The sequence below is a fragment of the Urocitellus parryii genome, chromosome Y, assembly GCF_045843805.1.
Source record: "Urocitellus parryii isolate mUroPar1 chromosome Y, mUroPar1.hap1, whole genome shotgun sequence".
Lineage (NCBI taxonomy): Eukaryota > Metazoa > Chordata > Mammalia > Rodentia > Sciuridae > Urocitellus > Urocitellus parryii.
In genome coordinates this window covers 4,737,975-4,757,286 of record NC_135548.1, presented here as the reverse complement: position 1 = coordinate 4,757,286, position 19,312 = coordinate 4,737,975, and the positions used below count along the sequence as shown (strand labels likewise).

Here is a 19,312-nt window from a genome sequence, read left to right as displayed (position 1 = left end):
ATAGAAACATTGTTTTGCTTCTCATTATTCATTAGAAATATTAATCCCATTTATGCGTACACTGAAGAAATTAACCTACTAAGAAATACTGAGCCGAATCTTGTGGTAGTAATTCTCTCTCTGCTCAACCGCACTTGCTGGTTTTACACTCCTTCTGTTTACTGCGCAGGCGTGACGTGCGCAATGCTTCCCTTGAAAAAAGATCCGGCGATACTATTTAAAATCTTCCCTTCCGTTCCGCTCGAGAACTCTTTAAGTTAGGTGGGTTAACCGTCAGGCTGAAAATATTTTCCCGTGGTGAACTCGGTCCTCCATTTTCATTTTTTACTTAGCATGTAAAACGAGTGTCAGGTTTGGAGATAACACCTGAAGTATAGATCCGCGGAGTGACACGGAATTAGTAGGCGGAACACTGAATAGTCAAGATGGTGGCTGCAAAACTGCGAGCCACGAGGTTTGGTAAACAGCTTCAGGGATTAAACTAACTCTGGAATTTGGAAGCAAGTAAAGTTCCTGCGGCCGCGGTGTTTAGCTGGAAGTTCCATGCATCGCTGAAAAGATTGAATTTTATTTTGCGTCTTAGTACTCAGGTCGGACATGGAGCCAGCGTCCGAAGATTTCCTACCGCCGCCTGAGTGCCCGGTGTTCGAACCTAGCTGGGCAGAATTTCGAGACCCCCTTGGCTACATAGCCAAGATCAGGCCGATTGCAGAGAAGTCCGGCATTTGCAAGATACGCCCACCTGCGGTAAGTATGCTTAACGTGGAGTAGGGTAATGCTTTCATTTGCGTTAGGCTTCCCTTATTTAACAAGGCCTCAGATTTATGAATCTGAAGTTTAGATCCTCAGAGTTGAGATTTAAATCTTTCTAACTCATTTCTTATCTTACTTATTAAGTCCGGGCCTCAGGAAACTTGACCAATTGCCAAATTCTTTGTTATGAAGATTTGACGTGGAATGTTTCTGCAAAGAGCCATATGCTGAAGAAATTAACGTAGTCAGAAGTGCTTGATTTAATAACAGAAACAGCGAATAAGACAGAAATTTGTGTTGTTATTAGCAACTTGGCCTGGGATTTTTTTCTCTCTCCCTTAACTTGGGAGTGTGTAAAAACAAACAAAAAGGCACGGAGCATGCGGAAAGGCCTTTTCTGTTGATGATTTGAAACTATTAATTGAAACTGGTAGGAATTTGGCTTAATTAAAAGTGTGTCTTTTAAAAAAATATTTCTTTAAATTTTTGGAGTTGCTGGGAGATTGAACCCAGGGCCTTGTGCAAGTACTCTACCAACTGCGCTACATACCCTGCTTTGATTAAAAATAAAGAATGCTGACAAATGAATCATTATTTAAACAAAACAATGTTTAAGGCCTTAAATTTCTAACTACAATGATGGCTAAATTTATGCACAGCCTACTGCTCTTTTGGCAGGTTTTTACTCTGCACATTTGCTTTTTTTCTATTTATATGTTCATATTTCTCTTAGAATTGATAATTATAGTTAGATGCAACTTTTCCAGAGTACTGAGGGTAAGAAGAAATATTGGGTTAGGTTTGAAAATAAATTTTGTTCACATTAGGTTTATTTTCATTCTTCATAAGACATACTTTTATTCACTTATGTCTTTTCTCTTTTTTCCTTCTGTAAAGTTGGCTCTTAGGATGTGGAGGTTTTTTTATTCGTTTTGATTTTTGAGTGTTAAGGAGGAAGAAGAGCATTTATTAATAGGCTTTTTTCCTTATGGCTCTTCTTTTTTAACTTTCTTTTCAAGAAGCAATCATTGGAAGCTTTTGAAAATGCAAATAAGTACCAGGAAGGAGGGAACAAATGATTATAATTCTCATCCTCTTTCTTCTCCATTGTGCTGTAATCACCTATTTTTTTTTTAACTTCTAGGATTGGCAACCTCCTTTTGCAGTAGAAGTTGACAACTTTAGATTTACTCCTCGAATCCAGAGGCTGAATGAACTGGAAGTAAGTTTGTGAAGTTCACTTTTATAGAGGAACCTAAGTTTTAATCTTGTCTGTTAGTTTTATAATAATGTAGTTAAGGATCTAGGCTTTGAAATCATGCATGTTTAATTTTAACTACAGTTTCCTCTTAGAGTATTGATTTTTCAGGAAGTCTTTTGAAAATTTATTATTACTGTTGTAAAAGGTGGGATTATGAGGAAGGCCTTAAATTTCTGGAAATGATTCATGTATTCTGCAATAGAGTGAGCTTAGAGCTATCAAAAACAGATAAATAATTAGTTTCTCATTTCTTTTCCTATATCAACCTTTCTTATCATTTTGAATTTTCTCAAGGTAGTAAAAGGGCCTTTAAAACATCTTGAGTAAAGTAAACGCTCAGAAGCAAAGATTGCCTCTTAAAACAGTCAACCAAGTGTTCATATTCAAATTAGTATTCAATTTTGTTTTACTGACACTTTGTTTTACTGCTGTGATTTTCAGTAGAATGGGTACTGGAAGCTTCATTTGACTGAAAAGTTAAAAAGGGATAATTTTCAGAAAATGAATTTTGATAATATTTGACATAGAATGGAAAAATATTTTAGTTTTTTTTTTTTGATTGCTTTATCTGTAGTTGGCTATCTGAAGGAAAACATTAAATAGAGCCTAAAAAGTCTTGAGCAAGCCATCTTTAAGCCCTGCATAATTCTTTAAATGTAGCCTCTGAAGACTTTTTCATTTAAAGTATCACCTTATTTCCTCTTGAAGACCCAGCTTATTTGAGCTTTTTGTGGATATTCATGGGAAGGTACATAGTAAAGCCTGAAGTATAGTATATTAGTAGAGAACTGGTACTATAAAGATACTGCTTCTTTACCCACTTTGCACTGGAACAAAGTCAAGTTAAGGAATAAGCCAGCTTCATAGGGCCTTCTCCTCCTCAGGCTCAGACAAGAGTGAAACTGAACTATTTGGATCAGATTGCAAAGTTCTGGGAAATCCAAGGCTCTTCATTAAAGATTCCCAATGTGGAGCGGAAGATCTTGGACCTCTACAGTCTTAGTAAGGTAAGAGTAGTTGATATGTTAAAAAAAAAAAAAAGAAAGAAAAGAAAGAAAGCATTCTTTTATAGAGGATGCTTGTGCTTGGTAGTAGAACATTGTATCTTTGTGGTAGTAAAGGAATGAATGCAGAACCTGATAATATTTTTAATATATTTGGTCCTAAAATGGTTGGCATTGGGGATGATTATATCCCAGATTTCAAGTTTTAGTGCTATTTCTTCTTCTTTTTTGGGGTGTGTGTGTGGGGGGGGTCTCTCCAGTCCAGTTTATTCACATTCCTTTGTATCTTTTCAGATTGTAATGGAAGAGGGTGGCTATGAAGCCATATGCAAGGACCGTCGGTGGGCTCGGGTAGCCCAGCGCCTTAATTACCCACCAGGAAAAAATATCGGATCTCTGCTACGATCTCACTATGAACGCATCATTTACCCCTATGAAATGTTTCAATCTGGAGCCAACCTTGTGGTGAGGACCCTTAGATGGTTTGGGGCCCTAATATGATTTAATTGTTTTTGTTGTTATCTTCCCTTTTTTAATCTGTGCTTTTCTCTTACATTGTGATGTTCTAAGTTTGTATAAAGAGTCTGGAGATACAGAAGTTAGCCTTGGGCAACCTGTTTGTATAAAGAAATCTTATATCTGCTTTACTAATTATATAAGCAATAGAGGGTACTTATCCTGTTACCTCAGCAGTTCCCTGTCTGCTAAGACCTTTTAATGAACCAGATCTTAAGACTGGTGACAAAACTTAAGGTTCAGATCTCCATAGTCCAAAGACCATATTTGTTTCACTCTGCTTTTCAGTTTGCTCATAAAGGTCCAAGGATATTTACTTAAATATCCTCTATTGCTGAATGAGTAGATTTATTTGAATTATATTTTTTTTACTCCAGAGGTCTTTGGTTAACCGTAACGGTCACTCAATTCCTGACCCAATCCTTTTCTTGTTCAGCAGTGTAATACACATCCATTTGACAGTGAGGAAAAAGACAAGGAATACAAGCCCCATAGCATCCCCCTTAGACAGTCTGTCCAGCCTTCAAAGTTCAGCAGCTACAGTCGGCGGGCAAAAAGACTACAACCTGAAGTGAGTATATGTTTAACTTTTTATAAGTAAAGTTTATCTTAAACTTGCTTTTGCATTTTTGTATTGTATTCTTTTTTCCCTCCCATTTTTAATATAACACTGGTTCAATATGAAGTTGGTTGGAAATGAATTTCAGTTATTTTATTATTATTGTTTACAGTTATTTTGTTTTTGCAATTTCACTATTTCACATTTTAAAAGCAAACAAAGCTTTTAATACACTTGATTTTTTTGAAACAGGTTGAGTTTTGTAAAGTAGATCATACAATTTGTTTTTTTGACTATTGTTCTGTGATCTTTTAAGTTATGGTTAATAAAAACCTTGCTGCAAGGAAGGACACAGGAGAGGCTCAAGTAAGCAGTTTTTCATACTGATAAGTCTTCAAAAATAAGTCACTATATATCACTCAAGGTTACTGGGAAACTGTAGTCTTAGTCAGGAGTTAGTCTTAGTAAACAGGTTAGGAGGATTGAGTCCTTGGAATATGGTTAGGAGACTTAAGCTATATAAGCTATACAGGTATTCCCTGGTTGTATGACATCTAGTCTGGAATAATTAAGGTAGAATATTATAGTCCCCTAACTAAGGCTGGACAGACTGGCTAACTGTAAGGTGTTTATGCCTTTCTCTTAGAGGAAGCTTGGCTCTGGATTAATTAGCATTTACCAGAGACACAAGCTTGTGCCTTATGGTGTCTTAAGAATTGGACAGCAAGCTTTACCATTGCCAAATATAACAAAGAGTTGAAACTGTGAACAGTATAGTTTTATTACTTTTCTTCTTGCTAAGCCAATTTTAAATATTCTGCATACAGTTTTTCATACTACTTTATATGTCTGTAACATAAATTACAGTGAAGTAAATCAGATTGAAGTTGTATATTTTTAGGAGTTTTGTGGCTTTGTTTTGTGTGTGCATTGTACGGGAGCTTGAATCCTGGGCCTTACATGCTAGGCAAGGACTGCACAGTTGAGCTACATCTCCAAACCTTTCTTTTTTTGATACCAGGATTTGAACCTAGGGGCACTTATCAGCCGTATTTCCTGCCCTTTAGAGATAGGACTGAGTTGTTTTAGGGCCTTGCTAAATTGCTGGGAAGCCTTTAATCTTATAATCCTCTTTCAGCCTCCTGAGCCTCTAAGATTACAGGCATGTACCACTGCACCAACTTCAAACCTTTTTAAAATTTAAGATGGGTCTTGCTGAGTTTCCCTTTATAGCTTTGCATTTGTGATTGTTCAGCTCTGCTCTTTTGTCTAGCTGGAATTACAGACTTATGTCTAAATAATATTAAATTTTGAAAATTTTAAACTTGAGCATGTAGAACAAAAAATTGAGAATTTTCTATTAAAATTCAGCTGGATTCTACATTAGTCCTTTAATACCTTATGGAAGGAATTACCTCTGGGAAAAAGAAAAAAGAAAGAAGAGTAGCATGTAATAACTTGGAAACCAATAAAGGTTGAAATTTCCAGCCTTGTATACAAAATTTTTTAAGATCAGTCAGATATAGACATCTTTTGTTTTGTAACAGAATATCCATTTTTCTGGAAATTGTAATGATTATTCTTGACTGAATGTGGTGAATATCAGTTACATTTTCTATCAGTCACATTTTCTTTTTTTAAATTTTTTTTTATTTAATTTTTTTAATTATTAGTTGTTCAAAACATTACAAAGCTCTTGACATATTTCATACATTTGATTCAAATGGGTTATGAACTCCCAATTTTTCCCGTATATAGATTGCAGAATCACATCAGTTACACATGCACTTGTTTACAGACTGCTATACTAGTAACTGTTGTATTCTACTGCCATTCCTATCCTCTACTATTCCCCCTCCCCTCCCCTCCCAGCTTCTCTCTCAACTCCATCTACTGAACTTCATTTCTCCCTTGTATTTTTTTCCACTTTCCCCTCACTTCCTCTTATATGTAATTTTGTATAACAATGAGGGTCTCCTTCCATTTCCATGGAATTTCCCTTCTATCTCCCTTTCTCTCCCACCTCTCGTCCCTGTTTAATGTTAATCTTCTTCTCATGCTCTTCCTCCCTGCTCTGTTCTTAGTTGCTCTCCTTATATCAAAGATGACATTTGGCATTTGTATTTTAGGGATTGGCTAGCTTCACTTAGCATAATCTGCTCTAATGCCATCCAATTCCCTGGATGTGTGTAAATTCCACATTTTTTTTTTATCCATTTATCTATTGAATGGCATCTAGGTTGGTTCCACAGTCTAGCTATTGTGAATTGTGCTGCTATGAACATCGATGTAGCAGTATCCCTTATAGTATGCTCTTTTTGAGGTCTTTAGGGAATAGCCCGAGAAGGGGGATAGCTGGGTCAAATGGTGGTTCCATTCCCAGCTTTTCATCATATTTTCTTTATTCATTTATTTGTTAATAATATCTGATTGCATAGAAGCATCTGATTCCTTATATTAGTTACCATGAATACTGCTGAAATAAACATGGACTTAGAAATATCTTTGGCATATTGATTTATTTCCTTTGATTTATTTCAGAGTGGTGTAGCTGGATCATGTAATAGTTTTATTTTTAGCTTTTAAGGAATCTCCAGACTGTTCTTTTTTGACTATACTAATTTGCATTCCCCCCAACCAGTATTTATTCTTTTATTATTATTATTTTTTTTGGTTTGGTAATAGACATTCTAACTGGATGCAACTGTATCTCCTAGTTTTGATTTGCATTTCTGTGATGAATAATAATATTGCACATTTTTCATTTGTTTGCAATTAAAATTGCATTATATTTTTTATTTTGAGAACTTTCCCGAATGTTTGCCCATTTAAAAATTGGATTGCTTGTTTATTTTGTTGATTTTGAATTTCTTATACTAACTTGTCAAATGAATAGCTGACAAATATTTTGTCCCACCTTATAAATGGTCTCTTGTTGATTTATTATTGTTCACAATTCTGAGTTTCTAATCTGATGAAATGTTGTCAATTTTTGCTTTAGTTTCCTGTGCTTTGGTGTCTATCCAGAATGTCATTTCCTATACCAGTGTCTTGAAGTGTTTCCTCTAAGATTCTCTCTAGTAATTTTAGTTTTAGATCTTATATTAAGGTGTCTGATCTATTTTAAGTTGATGTTTATATGGAGTAAGAGATACTGGTGAATTTTCAGTCTTCTGAATATGGATTGCAATTTACCCAGTACTATTATGGAAAGACTGACTTTCCTCTGTCAATAGTTTTGTGTGTTTGAGACAGTTGGCTGTAGACAAACTTTATTTATTTATTTTTGTTGTTGTTGGACTCTATTCCATCTGGAGTACAAGTGTCTTATTTTTATGCCAATATCATACTGGTTTTGGGGGGGGGTGGTTCATGTTTTTTTTTTTTGTTAGTCTCTGTAGTTAGGTCTTAAAATCTGGTATTGTGATATCTCTAGCATTACTCTTTCTGCTCAGGATTATTTGGCCTTTGGGAATCTTTTGTACTTACATGTGAATTTTATGATGATTTCTTTTCTAGTTTTATGAAAAATGCTATAAATATTTTGATTGGGATTACATTCAGTCTTTAGAATTCTTTGGGTAATATAGACATTCAATTAGAATTAGTAGTGTGGGTTGTTAATACTTTCAACCCATGAACATGGGAGTTCTTCCCATTTTTTTGTGTCATCTTAATTGCTTTTTTTTCCTTCAGTTTTAATTTAGAAGTTTTTCACTTTCTTGGTTAAATTTATACCTAACAGTTTTATCTTTGTGTGGCTATCATGAATGGGTTTGCTTTTATCATTCTCAGAAAATTTATTATATCTCCAAACAGGGATAATTTGACTTCATCCCTTCCTGATTGTATACCTTTTTATTTTATTCTATTACCTAATTGATCTGGCTAAAATGTCTAGTACTACATTGAATAAGAGCCATAAGAGAGGATTTTGTCTTGTTCCTAATTTTAGAGGAAGTACTTTCAGTTTTTCTCCATTTATTCTGATCTTAGCTGTAAGTTTGTTGTGCCTTTATCAAGAGATGATTCTGCTGTGTACCTAATTTGTTTAGGGCTTTTATTATGAAAGCCCAGTGAATTTCATGAAATGCTTTTCTGCATTGGTTGACATGATAATTGATAATCTGGTTTTTATTTTTCATTTTTATTTACGTGGTGGATTACATTTGTTGATTTGTACATGCTGAAACATCCTCATATCCCTGGAATGACAACAACATTATTATGGTGAATGTTTTTCATGTGTTATATTTAACTTGCTAGTGTTTTGTTGAGAATTTTTGCACTCAAGAGGGAATTTGGTTTGTAGTTTTCTTTTTTTGTAATGTCCTTGTCTAGTTTTGGTAATGGGCTATTAATGCTAGCTTCATAGAATGAGTTTGGAAGGATTTCTTCTGATGATTTTTTGGTGTAGTTTGAGAAGAATTATTTGCCAGTCTTAATCTATAGAAGTGACTGATGACATGGAGAGATCAATGACTTAAAAAAAAATGTTTGATTTTTTTTTTTTTTAATACTTCTCAAATGAGTGACATAGCATAGTACACAGGATTATAGGGGTAAGTACCAACATCATTTAGTCAAGAGGCAGAAAGCACAAGGACCAACCATAGCCTGTGTTGTAGCAATTGTAAACATTTTAGAAAGAGCCAATTTGAATAGTTGTAGGGGTTCTGGAGCATGGTGGCTGCTTTTAATTTTCAAGTATCTGACCCTAAGTTGATTTTCAGCAGGAGAAATAATGGTTTTGTAGGTTAGAGGAGAAATTGATGTAGTTATAATTTAAGATAGGTTGATTCATGTGTGAAAAGATGAACTCTTTAACAAGTTTGGCAGTTATCTCTGCATGAGATTGTTGCTTTTATCATTTGTTTTTTAGCCAGTTTATTATTGGAACAAGAAAATTTTTGTGTGTTGACTTTATATCCTTCAATTTTCTTATTGACAATAAAGTCAATAAGTTCTCTCAACTTTAGAACATTACAAAATAGGGAAAACAAAAAATATAATTAATTGAATAAATAGCATTATTATTTATGATGCTCCAAAGTTGGAAATACCTTCAGTGTTGTGTAATGAAAGAATAGATATTAGTTCTAGAATACACATTGATATTTTCATTCAGAGTACTTAGTTACACAAATTAATATGAGAAAAAGAATGTTATTTGTGTTTCCATGTGTGTTTTTGTATACAGAAAATTTATATAGATTTAAGTGTATATAAACTTATGTATAGAAAATAATCTAAGAAATGTTACATGGGAAGGAGAAATGTAATAGGATTAATTGAAAGTGTATTACAGATAAAGTATGAATAAAATACTTCTCAGTGTTCACTAAAAATAGTTACATGCTGAAAATGATTGATATATATGCATACATACACATAAAAAATACATATTTTGGCAAATTATGGATTTACGTTTTCCTAGGTCTCTTGTTATACTGGAGAGAAGACTAATTTCTAATTATTTTCATTTAAAGAGAAAAGGAATACTCTTTTAACTTTGTATCTTTTATATCATTGTAGAAAGGTTATTTATGTTGGATTCTCTACGGTGTAACTTATGAAATTTAAGCATCCGTTTTGTTGCCAACATGGTTATTTCAATATCTTTTACAATATGAAAAAACTGAGAAATAAAAATTATCTTAGAAATATTTTTATTCATTTTTTTCTTACCTGGTTAGACCTTGCCCACAGGTAAAACATTCACAAATGGATGAAAATTGTTGGAAGCTTTTAATCTTTGTGATCTCTTTTACTTTTATAACACAGGGGTGTTTTCTAAATACGAAAGTCTGTATGTTACCTACAAAGTGTTGTGTCTTTACATATAAAGCTCTCATCTTTGTTTGAACTTTCTTTTAATAGCCAGAGCCCACAGAAGAGGACATTGAGAAAAACCCAGAGCTAAAGAAACTACAAATATATGGGGCAGGCCCCAAGATGATGGGCCTGGGGCTTGTGGCTAAGGATAAAACTCTACGGAAGAAAGGTAAACCTTAACTGGCTAAGTCAGTGTGAAAGATAGACTACTAAAATACCATGAGAGGAATGGTTTATAAATCCTGATGCCAGAAAAGGATGTTTTCAGAGTTATTTCTGACTCCACAGGTAAAGAAGGGGTTATGTCGTGTCCCCCAACTCTTACGGTGAAAGAAGAACATGGTGGGGATGGGAAAGTAGTATCAGCATTATCTAAAGAGGACTTGAGTCACAGCATAGAACCCTGCACCAAAATGACTATGCGACTCAGGAAGAATCACCACACTACCCCATTTGTAAGAATTCACCTGTATTTTTTTTTTTAGCAGTTTTAAACTATTTAAATTAGATTCAGTTATTATTATATTTTGTGACATCTTACTTTCCTTTGCTATTTTAGCCCTTTCCTCTTTGTATAAGAAGATTATGGCTAGAAAAAGGAAGAAAATTTTAAGGTATTTAGAGGCAAGAGCAAAATTCCTCTTAATTTTTAGATTAGGATTTTTCACCAAATTGTATTCTCTTTTCAACTCCTTAAAAACAAATCTGAATTTTCATAGTTAAATTTTATAGAAGATAATTTTGTCACATATAAATTACGTGAAAGAACAGTTGTTTCCAGTAAATGCTTTAGGACTTTCAGAGAGTCTGTCAATTTTTGTGTAGTAGTTCTTTTGTAATTTTGATTTACTTATGTGCTTTGAACAGGTGCAATTTATTCTCTTTATTTTACCTTTCTTTCTCCTCTTACTTGAAAGGTTTATATAATCTTCTACAGTCTGTTTTTTTAAATTTCTTTTTTTTTTATTGTCCATCTTTCTCTTCAGCTAATTTCACTATTTTGATTGCTTATGCCTTCTCCTGTGAAAGTATTTATGTTAGGGAAGGCTTATCTTTGAAGGTATGTTTTATATCACATTACATACTCTTCATATTTCTCCAAATAATCTTTATCTGATAACTTAGAGATTATCTTTAATATCACTATCATGTCCTCATTTGTCCTGGGTTTCTTATAGATTGTCATAGATACTTCTTATCCAAATTTGGGAATGATTATGTTTCTCTCAGTCCTGGTATAGTTATTTCTATTTATTTTTTTACTAAAGTATAACTTGGGTACATAAAAATAAGTAGATTAGTCTTGTTTGTTCTTTCAGTATTGGACAGTATATTCTCTTTCATGCTGTTATAGTTGAAAAGTTATATTGCTTAATGATTTCTTCTTGTGCTTTGTTTTCTTATCTCTGACTTTTACACAACTATTTTTTTTATTTTATTATTTTTTATTTTTAAAAATTTTTAAATTTGTTTTAAATAATTACACATGACAAATACAACGACCTTGACATATCATACATTTGAATCAGATGGGATATAATTTCTCATTTTTCTGAGTATACTATAACTGTATCTATTTTATTGTTCAGTGAATTTTTGGTAGATTTCAGTTATTTTTTAATATTTATTTTTAACTGTAGTTGGACACAATACCTTTGTTTTATTTATTTTTATGTAGTGCTGAGGATCCAATCCAGGGTCTCACACGTGCCTGGTGAGCGTTCTACTGCTGATCCACAATCCTACCGTCTAGTTCTTGACTACTTAGAATAATTTCACTATGAATATTAAGCTTTCAAATGTTTGCCTTTAAGTAATATGTAGATAATTTTTTATTGTGAATCTGCCCTAATAAAAATTTATTTACATGTTTTCTTTCTTAGTCCTTGGCACTAGAGTTTTTCAGTAGTATCTTAAGAATTCAGGTTCTTTAGTCTGTCCTTAATGTTTATTCTTGTGACTTCCATTTGGGTCTCTGATTGAATCATTGTTTAAACCAGACATTTTTAGAGTGAAAATGATTATTTACTAAACTAAAACTTACTAAAAGAAAAGGCATAGTTGGTTATTCAGTCTTTTGATCTCTTCTTTTTTAAAATTTATTTTGATCTATACCAAATATTTTCAACAATTTATAATTCTGTAAATGATCCATGCTAGTTCATATCTTATGATTTTGGTTTGTATTTCTGAAACTTTAATAAAAGGTCCTCAGTGTTACTGCCCCCAAAGACATTAAATATGGTTCATTCATTTATTAATGTGTTATATTGCTTAGTTAATTATTCATGTCCTGTTTGTTGTATTTTTACCAGAAAGTGAACTTAAGAGCAAAACATGGTGTGGTAGTTGATGTTAAGAATGAATGATCTGGGCCTGGGGGTGTGGCTTAGTGGTAGAGCACTTGCCCTGGGTTTGAGTTTCAGCACCACATATAAATAAATTAAGTAAAGGTCCATCCACAACCACAACTAAATTAAACAACAACAAAAGAACGAATGATTTTGCAATCTGGAATTTCGAATCCTGGAGTAAGTACCTTATATTTTTATTTTTCCTGTTAGATTGATTCATATATTTGCCGAATATGCTCCCGGGGGGATGAAGATGATAAACTGCTTCTCTGTGATGGTTGTGAAGATAATTATCACATCTTCTGCCTATTGCCACCCCTTCCTGAGATTCCTAGAGGGGTGTGGAGATGCCCAAAATGCATCTTGGCAGTAAGTCTTGTCCATCATAGATGTTTTAATTTTAGTGCTTTTTAATTTCTGTCATTTGTCTTCCTGAATTAAGGGAAACTAAAAGTATATAATAATTTGTATCCTTTTCTGAGTACCTTTTAATTATGTATCTCAAGAATGCTTAAGTAAAGTAGCCATAAGATGGGGACAACCAGAGAAAAAGGACAGTAATTATATGGCTTAAATGATGGCAGCAAAGACAGAAACATTCAGTTTGGTAGATACTAAAGAAATTATCCTACCTGGAAACATAGGAAAACTTGAAGTTGTAGAGTAAGATATTGAACAACCTAAAGAAACTTCTTTAGCCTATTCCTAGTACTTCTTCACCTGTTGCTTTTGTTTTGCTAAAATACGTTTTTATTTCAGGAGTGTAAACGGCCCCCTGAAGCTTTTGGTTTTGAACAGGCTACCCAGGAGTACACTTTGCAGAGTTTTGGTGAGATGGCTGATTCCTTCAAGGCTGACTACTTCAACATGCCTGTACATGTATGTGACTGGGACTGGGATGATATGGAGTAGTTTTCTGGTAATCTTAGTTTTCATGAAGACAAGGTAATAAAGTATAGTGGACTATACTCATATTTTCACCTGATATCATAGATGGTGCCTACAGAAGTTGTGGAGAAGGAATTCTGGAGGTTGGTGAGCAGCATTGAGGAAGATGTGACAGTTGAATATGGAGCAGACATTCATTCCAGAGAATTTGGCAGTGGCTTTCCTGTCAGCAGTAATAAACGGAACCTGTCCCCTGAGGAAGAGGTAATATAGTTGGTGATTTATGTTAATATTGTGATAAAGAAAAGTAAAATTTGTCCTTGTATGCTCTTACACAGTGTTTTTTTCACAATGAGAGATATTAATTTATCTGTTAGTTAACCAGAAGTATAACAGCTGTCATTACTACCACTTTTTTTATCCTTTACGTTAAGAGAGTGATAACTTGATGTAATCATTTAGGAGTTGTACTACTTTGTCATCGTTCTCTAAATGTAAATATTTAAAGCTATCACTCTTTAGTTATGTATAGTGAAAAACAAGTACTGTGATGAATTTTTTTATAGTCATAGCTGAAAAGAACTAAAAGGGTCTTCAAGAAATGCCCTGGCATGATGATGCATTCCTATGAAGTCAGAATGCTGAGACAGGAGGATTGCAAGTTCAAGTCCAGCATTAGCAACTTAGATACTTTCTTAAAATACTAGGAGTTGTGGCTTAAGGTAAAGGGTCTCTGGATTCAGTTCCCCGCCAAAATTAGTGCACTCATTAAATTTGCCATTTTTTTTACTTGAGGTGTAAGACAGACCACTCACTTTATCCTTTAATACAAGATACTATCTTAGATCATATAGATGTTCTAAATGCTCATTATATGAAAAATTGCCTTCAGTAGAGAAGCAAAATATTTGGAAAGATGAAATTAAAAAGTAATCTTCCATATGTAGTATAGGGAATGCAATGTAATATAATTAGATATATTATGTAGTATATAATATAATATGGAATTCCTACTGTAATGATTGTCATGTTGATCAGATGACCAGAGTAAAAATAATTAATATTTGGCTTTGTGTATAGATTGGCCTTTAGACAGATGATCTAGATAACAAAAGTAGTGTTTTGAGAAGATAGTTCAGCTATAAAATATTCAATATATTTATAGATCTGTATAATTTCTATATATGTAGTATCATTTTGCCTTGGATTTTTAAAAACAGACTGTTATGGAAAAAATAATATACTGATTTATATTTATATTTATGAGAAAAGAAGGAAATCACTTATGTCTCCACTGGTAGTATTTTAGTATATTTCCAGTTGTGTTTTGAAATTAAATAAAAATTATGTGATGTTTGAAGTCACAAAAATATGTAGCCTTTTCATTAATTATAAAACATAGTAATCAAATTCTTAAATATACATTTCATTATGAGGACTGAAAGTTTCAAAAATGATTACATTGAGAAACATGCTTTTCTATAAGTATTATATTTCCACTAATAACTAAAGGACCCAGTATCTTAAATTATTTGTTTTCTTACAATTTTTTAGCATTTAAATACATATATATATATATATATATATTATATATATATATATATCTACAAAACCTTCTTGGTCAGTTTTATGCTTTGAAGTTTCATCTGCATTGTTCTTGGCTTTAATTCTTGCTTTTCACTATTGTATAATACTGTGTCCCAAATTTTTTCTAACAACAAATTTATATATTTTCCTATATGAATCATCTTTTATTTTTGCTTTATATTTGCAGTTGAATTGAGGTATATTCAGAATTGATTAATAAAGTGAAATACAAGTTATGCTCAAACTAGGGAGAAGACTTCATTCAGATTTTGATCAATGATAATGGTTATACTGCTAATTTAGAAGCTATAAATTTAATCAAATATGCTTTATATTAGTAATTAATGAGGCCAAATACTTTTCATTAAGGTTAATTGTACAGTTGAACAACTTGAGACATATGATTCATATTTCTTAAACTGTTAGAAGTTCTCAGGCATTTACACATGTATAATAAATACGTGTGTATATAGAGACCTGAGTGTATGCAGTATATTTGTATGTAGTATATATACCTTTTTATATACTTACTATAATTAATTTGATGATTTTATGAAACACATAAATACCAGTCTTTCTTATGTCCCTCAATTCTGTTCCTTTTAGTTTCTCTTGGATTCTGGATGTAGGTTTTTTTTTTTTTTTCTCCTAAGTTATTGTGCTTTATACTTAGAATTATACTTCATTTTTTGCTTTGTTTCTAATTTGTTTCTCTTTCCATTATCTATTGCTTTTAATTTAGCAAGTCCAAGTACACTTTTCTTAACATTTTAAGAGTAACTTATTATTTTTTTGAGCAATGTTAGACTGTTACTATTCAGTCCTCCTGAGCTGTAAAATTTTGGGAGCATGTTTTTTTCTGTTTAAAAACAGAATTTTACTTATTATTTGTCTGTTTTTTTCGTGTCTTTTTGGCTTATTTTACTCATCATCTCACCTTTCCTACAACAGCTCTTTTTAGTATTGGTTGTTTTCCTTTATTAAAATGAATTGTTAATTATTTTCTTTTTATTTATAAATAAAGTCTTTATTCTTGTAGTAGTTTCTCTTGTTTACTCTCAAATACATTAAAAAAAAGTCTAATTTGACTCCATTTTGAAGTCAACTCTAAAAGTACTGTAATCTGTTTTTTTCTCTAGATGGTTATTAAGATCTCTTTGTTTTAAGCTATGCAGTTTCTCCTTATAGATATGACCTTTTGTTTAACCTCCTAGGGATTTAAAGGATTTCTCATATATGTGAGTTCAGTTTTTATAAATTTTAGAAAATATGTGGCCATTAACCTCTCTTTCAGACTTTGTATCTTTTAAGAATTTAATAATTCTAATTTTTTCTTCCACATTTCTTATGTTATATTTTTATATTATATATTTATATGATCATATGCTTATAATTTATATATAATATATATTATACATAAAAATGTTTTATAAAAATGTTTTATTTTTTTTCTATTATATTCTAAATTTCAGAATGTATGTTTTCTTATTTAAATGACCCTTTTAATTTCTGAAATATATTTTTTATTTTTAGAATTGCTGGTTGATTGTTTACCAGATTTACCTAACAAATATTGAGGTCATTTCTTCTTCATGCTTCCTTTCCTGTGCTTTTACAGTATAGTGTTAATTACCTAAGTGGTGTTTTTTTTCCTCAATAAATTTTCACTAATTTCACAACTTCATCCATATGTTGTGACTTTATTCTGTTAGTTTATTGTGAATTCTTTGAGCCATATAAATACATAGAACAAACTTTTTTTTTTTTGAAGTTGATTTTTAAATGTCCTGCTCAAGTTTACTTAACACTGGTTCTATTAAATACCTAAAGACACTGTAATCCAGAAATTTATAAAAATACTTTTATCTTAACATTTGCATGTGTGAAGTGTAGCCATAGTCTGTTTTGATAGGCCATGAATAAATCTGGATAAAATATTTCACAAGCATTTTTCTTTCTTTTCTCTTCACAGAAGCTAAGATAGGCAAATATGTTCAGTGTCTTATTCCTCCATTTTGCTGCCAGAGGGTAATGTTTATTACAGCTATGATAACTTTATGTTGCAATCTATTGTATTCCGTCTTTTGGAAGTAAAAAGTCTTGTTTTCTTATTTAAACTTGATATCCAAAAATTAATTGACTAAAGGGTAACATCAGTTTCAGAACTTCTGTTCATGTGTGCTTTGTCTTGTTTCGTCTTTCAAATATTCTTCTTATTTAAACAAAATTTGTATGCAGAACCTGAGGTGGTTTGTGATTTCTTTGAACATGTAACTATAATCACCTTGAAAATTAAATAGTATATATTAAATGGTAATCCAGAAGTTTTTCAGTATATTGTTGAGCAATAAAGTAGGTAAGTGTAATTCTATTGTTTTTTGTTTTCTTTCTTGTTTTTTTGTCAATGATTCATTTCTCTTTTTCTCTGATTCTTTTTTGATAGTCTCAAAATCAGAGCCTGACAAATTAAAATATTGATGGCAGCTTTTATTTAGGATTTCCAAAGTTTTGAAAATGAAAATCTCATGTAGAAATAACCTCTTATTGAAATACAGCCCAAACAAGTGGGATATACACTTAAGTAGGAAAGTGGATGGTAGATGAAAAAATTGGTCAATGTTGAGAGTAGAAATTCTTTTCTTGCTGACTTAGGGTTCTGTATGAGAACTGGGTTTTCTTGTATAAGAAAGTACAGAGAGTGCCCTAAGATAAACTTTACAAAACTGATTAAAATTTTAGCCAGTCTAAAAATTTTGTCAAAATGCTTCTTTTTCTCTTTTTTCCTCTTTTTTTTTCTATTGCATTATAGTTGTATATAATTTTGGGGATCATTTTGATATAGTTATACAAGCATAAAACATAATTTGCTCTAATTTAATGCTAAGTACTTTTCCCTTTTCTCCCTCCCACCCTTTCGTCCAATCTTGATCTTTCTTTCTTTATATATTTATATACATTGTTTTTATAAGTAGTGGCTTTGTAGATACACAAAGAAGCGAAATTCACTGGGGTGTATTTATGTACATACATGATTTTATATATATAAATACATATATACACAGACATATGATGTGTATATATACACACATGTGAACTTATATACATACACATGTATGTCTGTGGGCATATATATATACACACACACACATACACATGACATACATACACACAAACACCAATGAATTTCATTATTTTATATATGTTTATATTTGGATTCATAGTTTACTTTAGTCAGTTTTATTTCCCAGTTTCTCCCATTTCCTATCTCTCCTGCCCCTCAGTCTCCTTCCTTTATTCCATTGATATCTGTTTTTATTGGATTTCCTCTTCCTCCATCCCAAAGATACTTAAGTTGTTGTTTTTTTGTTGTTGTTTGTTTGTTTGTTTCTTATTTGGTCTAGCTTTTGCAAATGAGAGAAATCATTTGACCCTTAGACTTTATGGTTGCTTGTTTTATTTAGCATGATGATTTCCAGTATTATCCATTTACTGGTGAATGCTATAATTTCAACTATCTTTATGACTGATTAAAACTCCCTTGTGTACATATATCATATTTTCTTTATCTACTCATATGTTGATGGACATCTGGACTGATTCCATAACTTGGCTATCGTGAACTGCATTATTATAAACCTTGATATGGTTGTATCCCTTTCGTATGTTAATCTTACCTCTTTCGGATAAATACCCAGGAATGGGATAGCTGGGTTCCATTCCTAGTTTTTTTGAGGAATTTCCACATCACTTTCCAGAGTGGTTGCTTTTATTTGCAGTCCTATCAACAATTTATTATGTATGTTTTCCTTCACATTGTTACCTACACTTATTGTTATTCATATTCTTGGTAATTGCCATTCTGATTGGAGTGAGAAGAAATCTCAGTGTAGTTTTGATTTGCATTTCCCTGATTACTGTGGACATTGAACATTTTTTCATGTATTGGCCATTTGCATTTCTTTTGAGAAGCATCTCTATTGTTCATTGTCCATTTGTTGATTGGATTGTTTGGTTTTATTGGTGTTAAGTTTTTTGAATTCTTCATATATTCTGACTAGTAGTTCTGTAACTGAGGAGTGGGAGGCAAAGATATCCTTCCATTCTGCAAGCTCTCTGTTTCTGTTCTTGTTTCCTTTGCTGTACATAACTTTTTGATATAAGCCAGCCTACTTTCTGATTCTTGGTTTTATTTTTTGTGCTTTAGGAGTCTTCTCAAGGAAGTTGATACGGGTGCTGATATATTGGAGTGTTGATACTATTTTTTTCTACTAGCAGTTGTAAAAGTTCTGATCTAAGTTGTAGGTCTTTGATCCACTTTGCATTGACTTGTGCAAGATCAAGTTTCATCCTGTGTATGGATATCCTGTTTCCACAGTAGTGCTTTTTTAAATAGTCTGTCTTCCCTAACATACATTTTTGGCATACTTATCAAGTATTATTTGACTATCTTTGTCTCGTTGTCAGTTTCATTGGCTTTCAGGTCTGTTTTGATGATAGTACCATGCTGTTATTGTCACTGCAGCTCTGTAGTATAATTTGAGTTGTGGTGGTTTGA

General features: G+C 32.2%; 1 protein-coding gene across 7 annotated transcripts in view; it reads left to right on the top strand.

Moving 5' to 3' along the window:
- The first annotated feature begins 249 nt into the window (after positions 1-249).
- LOC113175926 (lysine-specific demethylase 5C) overlaps positions 250-19,312 on the top strand; it is a 36,051-nt gene continuing 16,988 nt past the window's right edge. For 4 of the 7 annotated variants that reach the window (XM_026380295.2, XM_026380294.2, XM_077794089.1 and 1 more), the window contains exons 1-10: positions 270-747; positions 1,898-1,975; positions 2,899-3,021; positions 3,313-3,483; positions 3,971-4,105; positions 9,974-10,097; positions 10,217-10,383; positions 12,493-12,651; positions 13,042-13,161; positions 13,276-13,434. In XM_026380295.2, coding sequence (XP_026236080.2) covers positions 598-747; positions 1,898-1,975; positions 2,899-3,021; positions 3,313-3,483; positions 3,971-4,105; positions 9,974-10,097; positions 10,217-10,383; positions 12,493-12,651; positions 13,042-13,161; positions 13,276-13,434 — 1,386 coding nt within the window. In that variant the 5' untranslated portion in view covers positions 270-597. The other 3 variants (XM_026380291.2, XM_026380292.2, XM_026380293.2) reach the window with 3 other exon arrangements.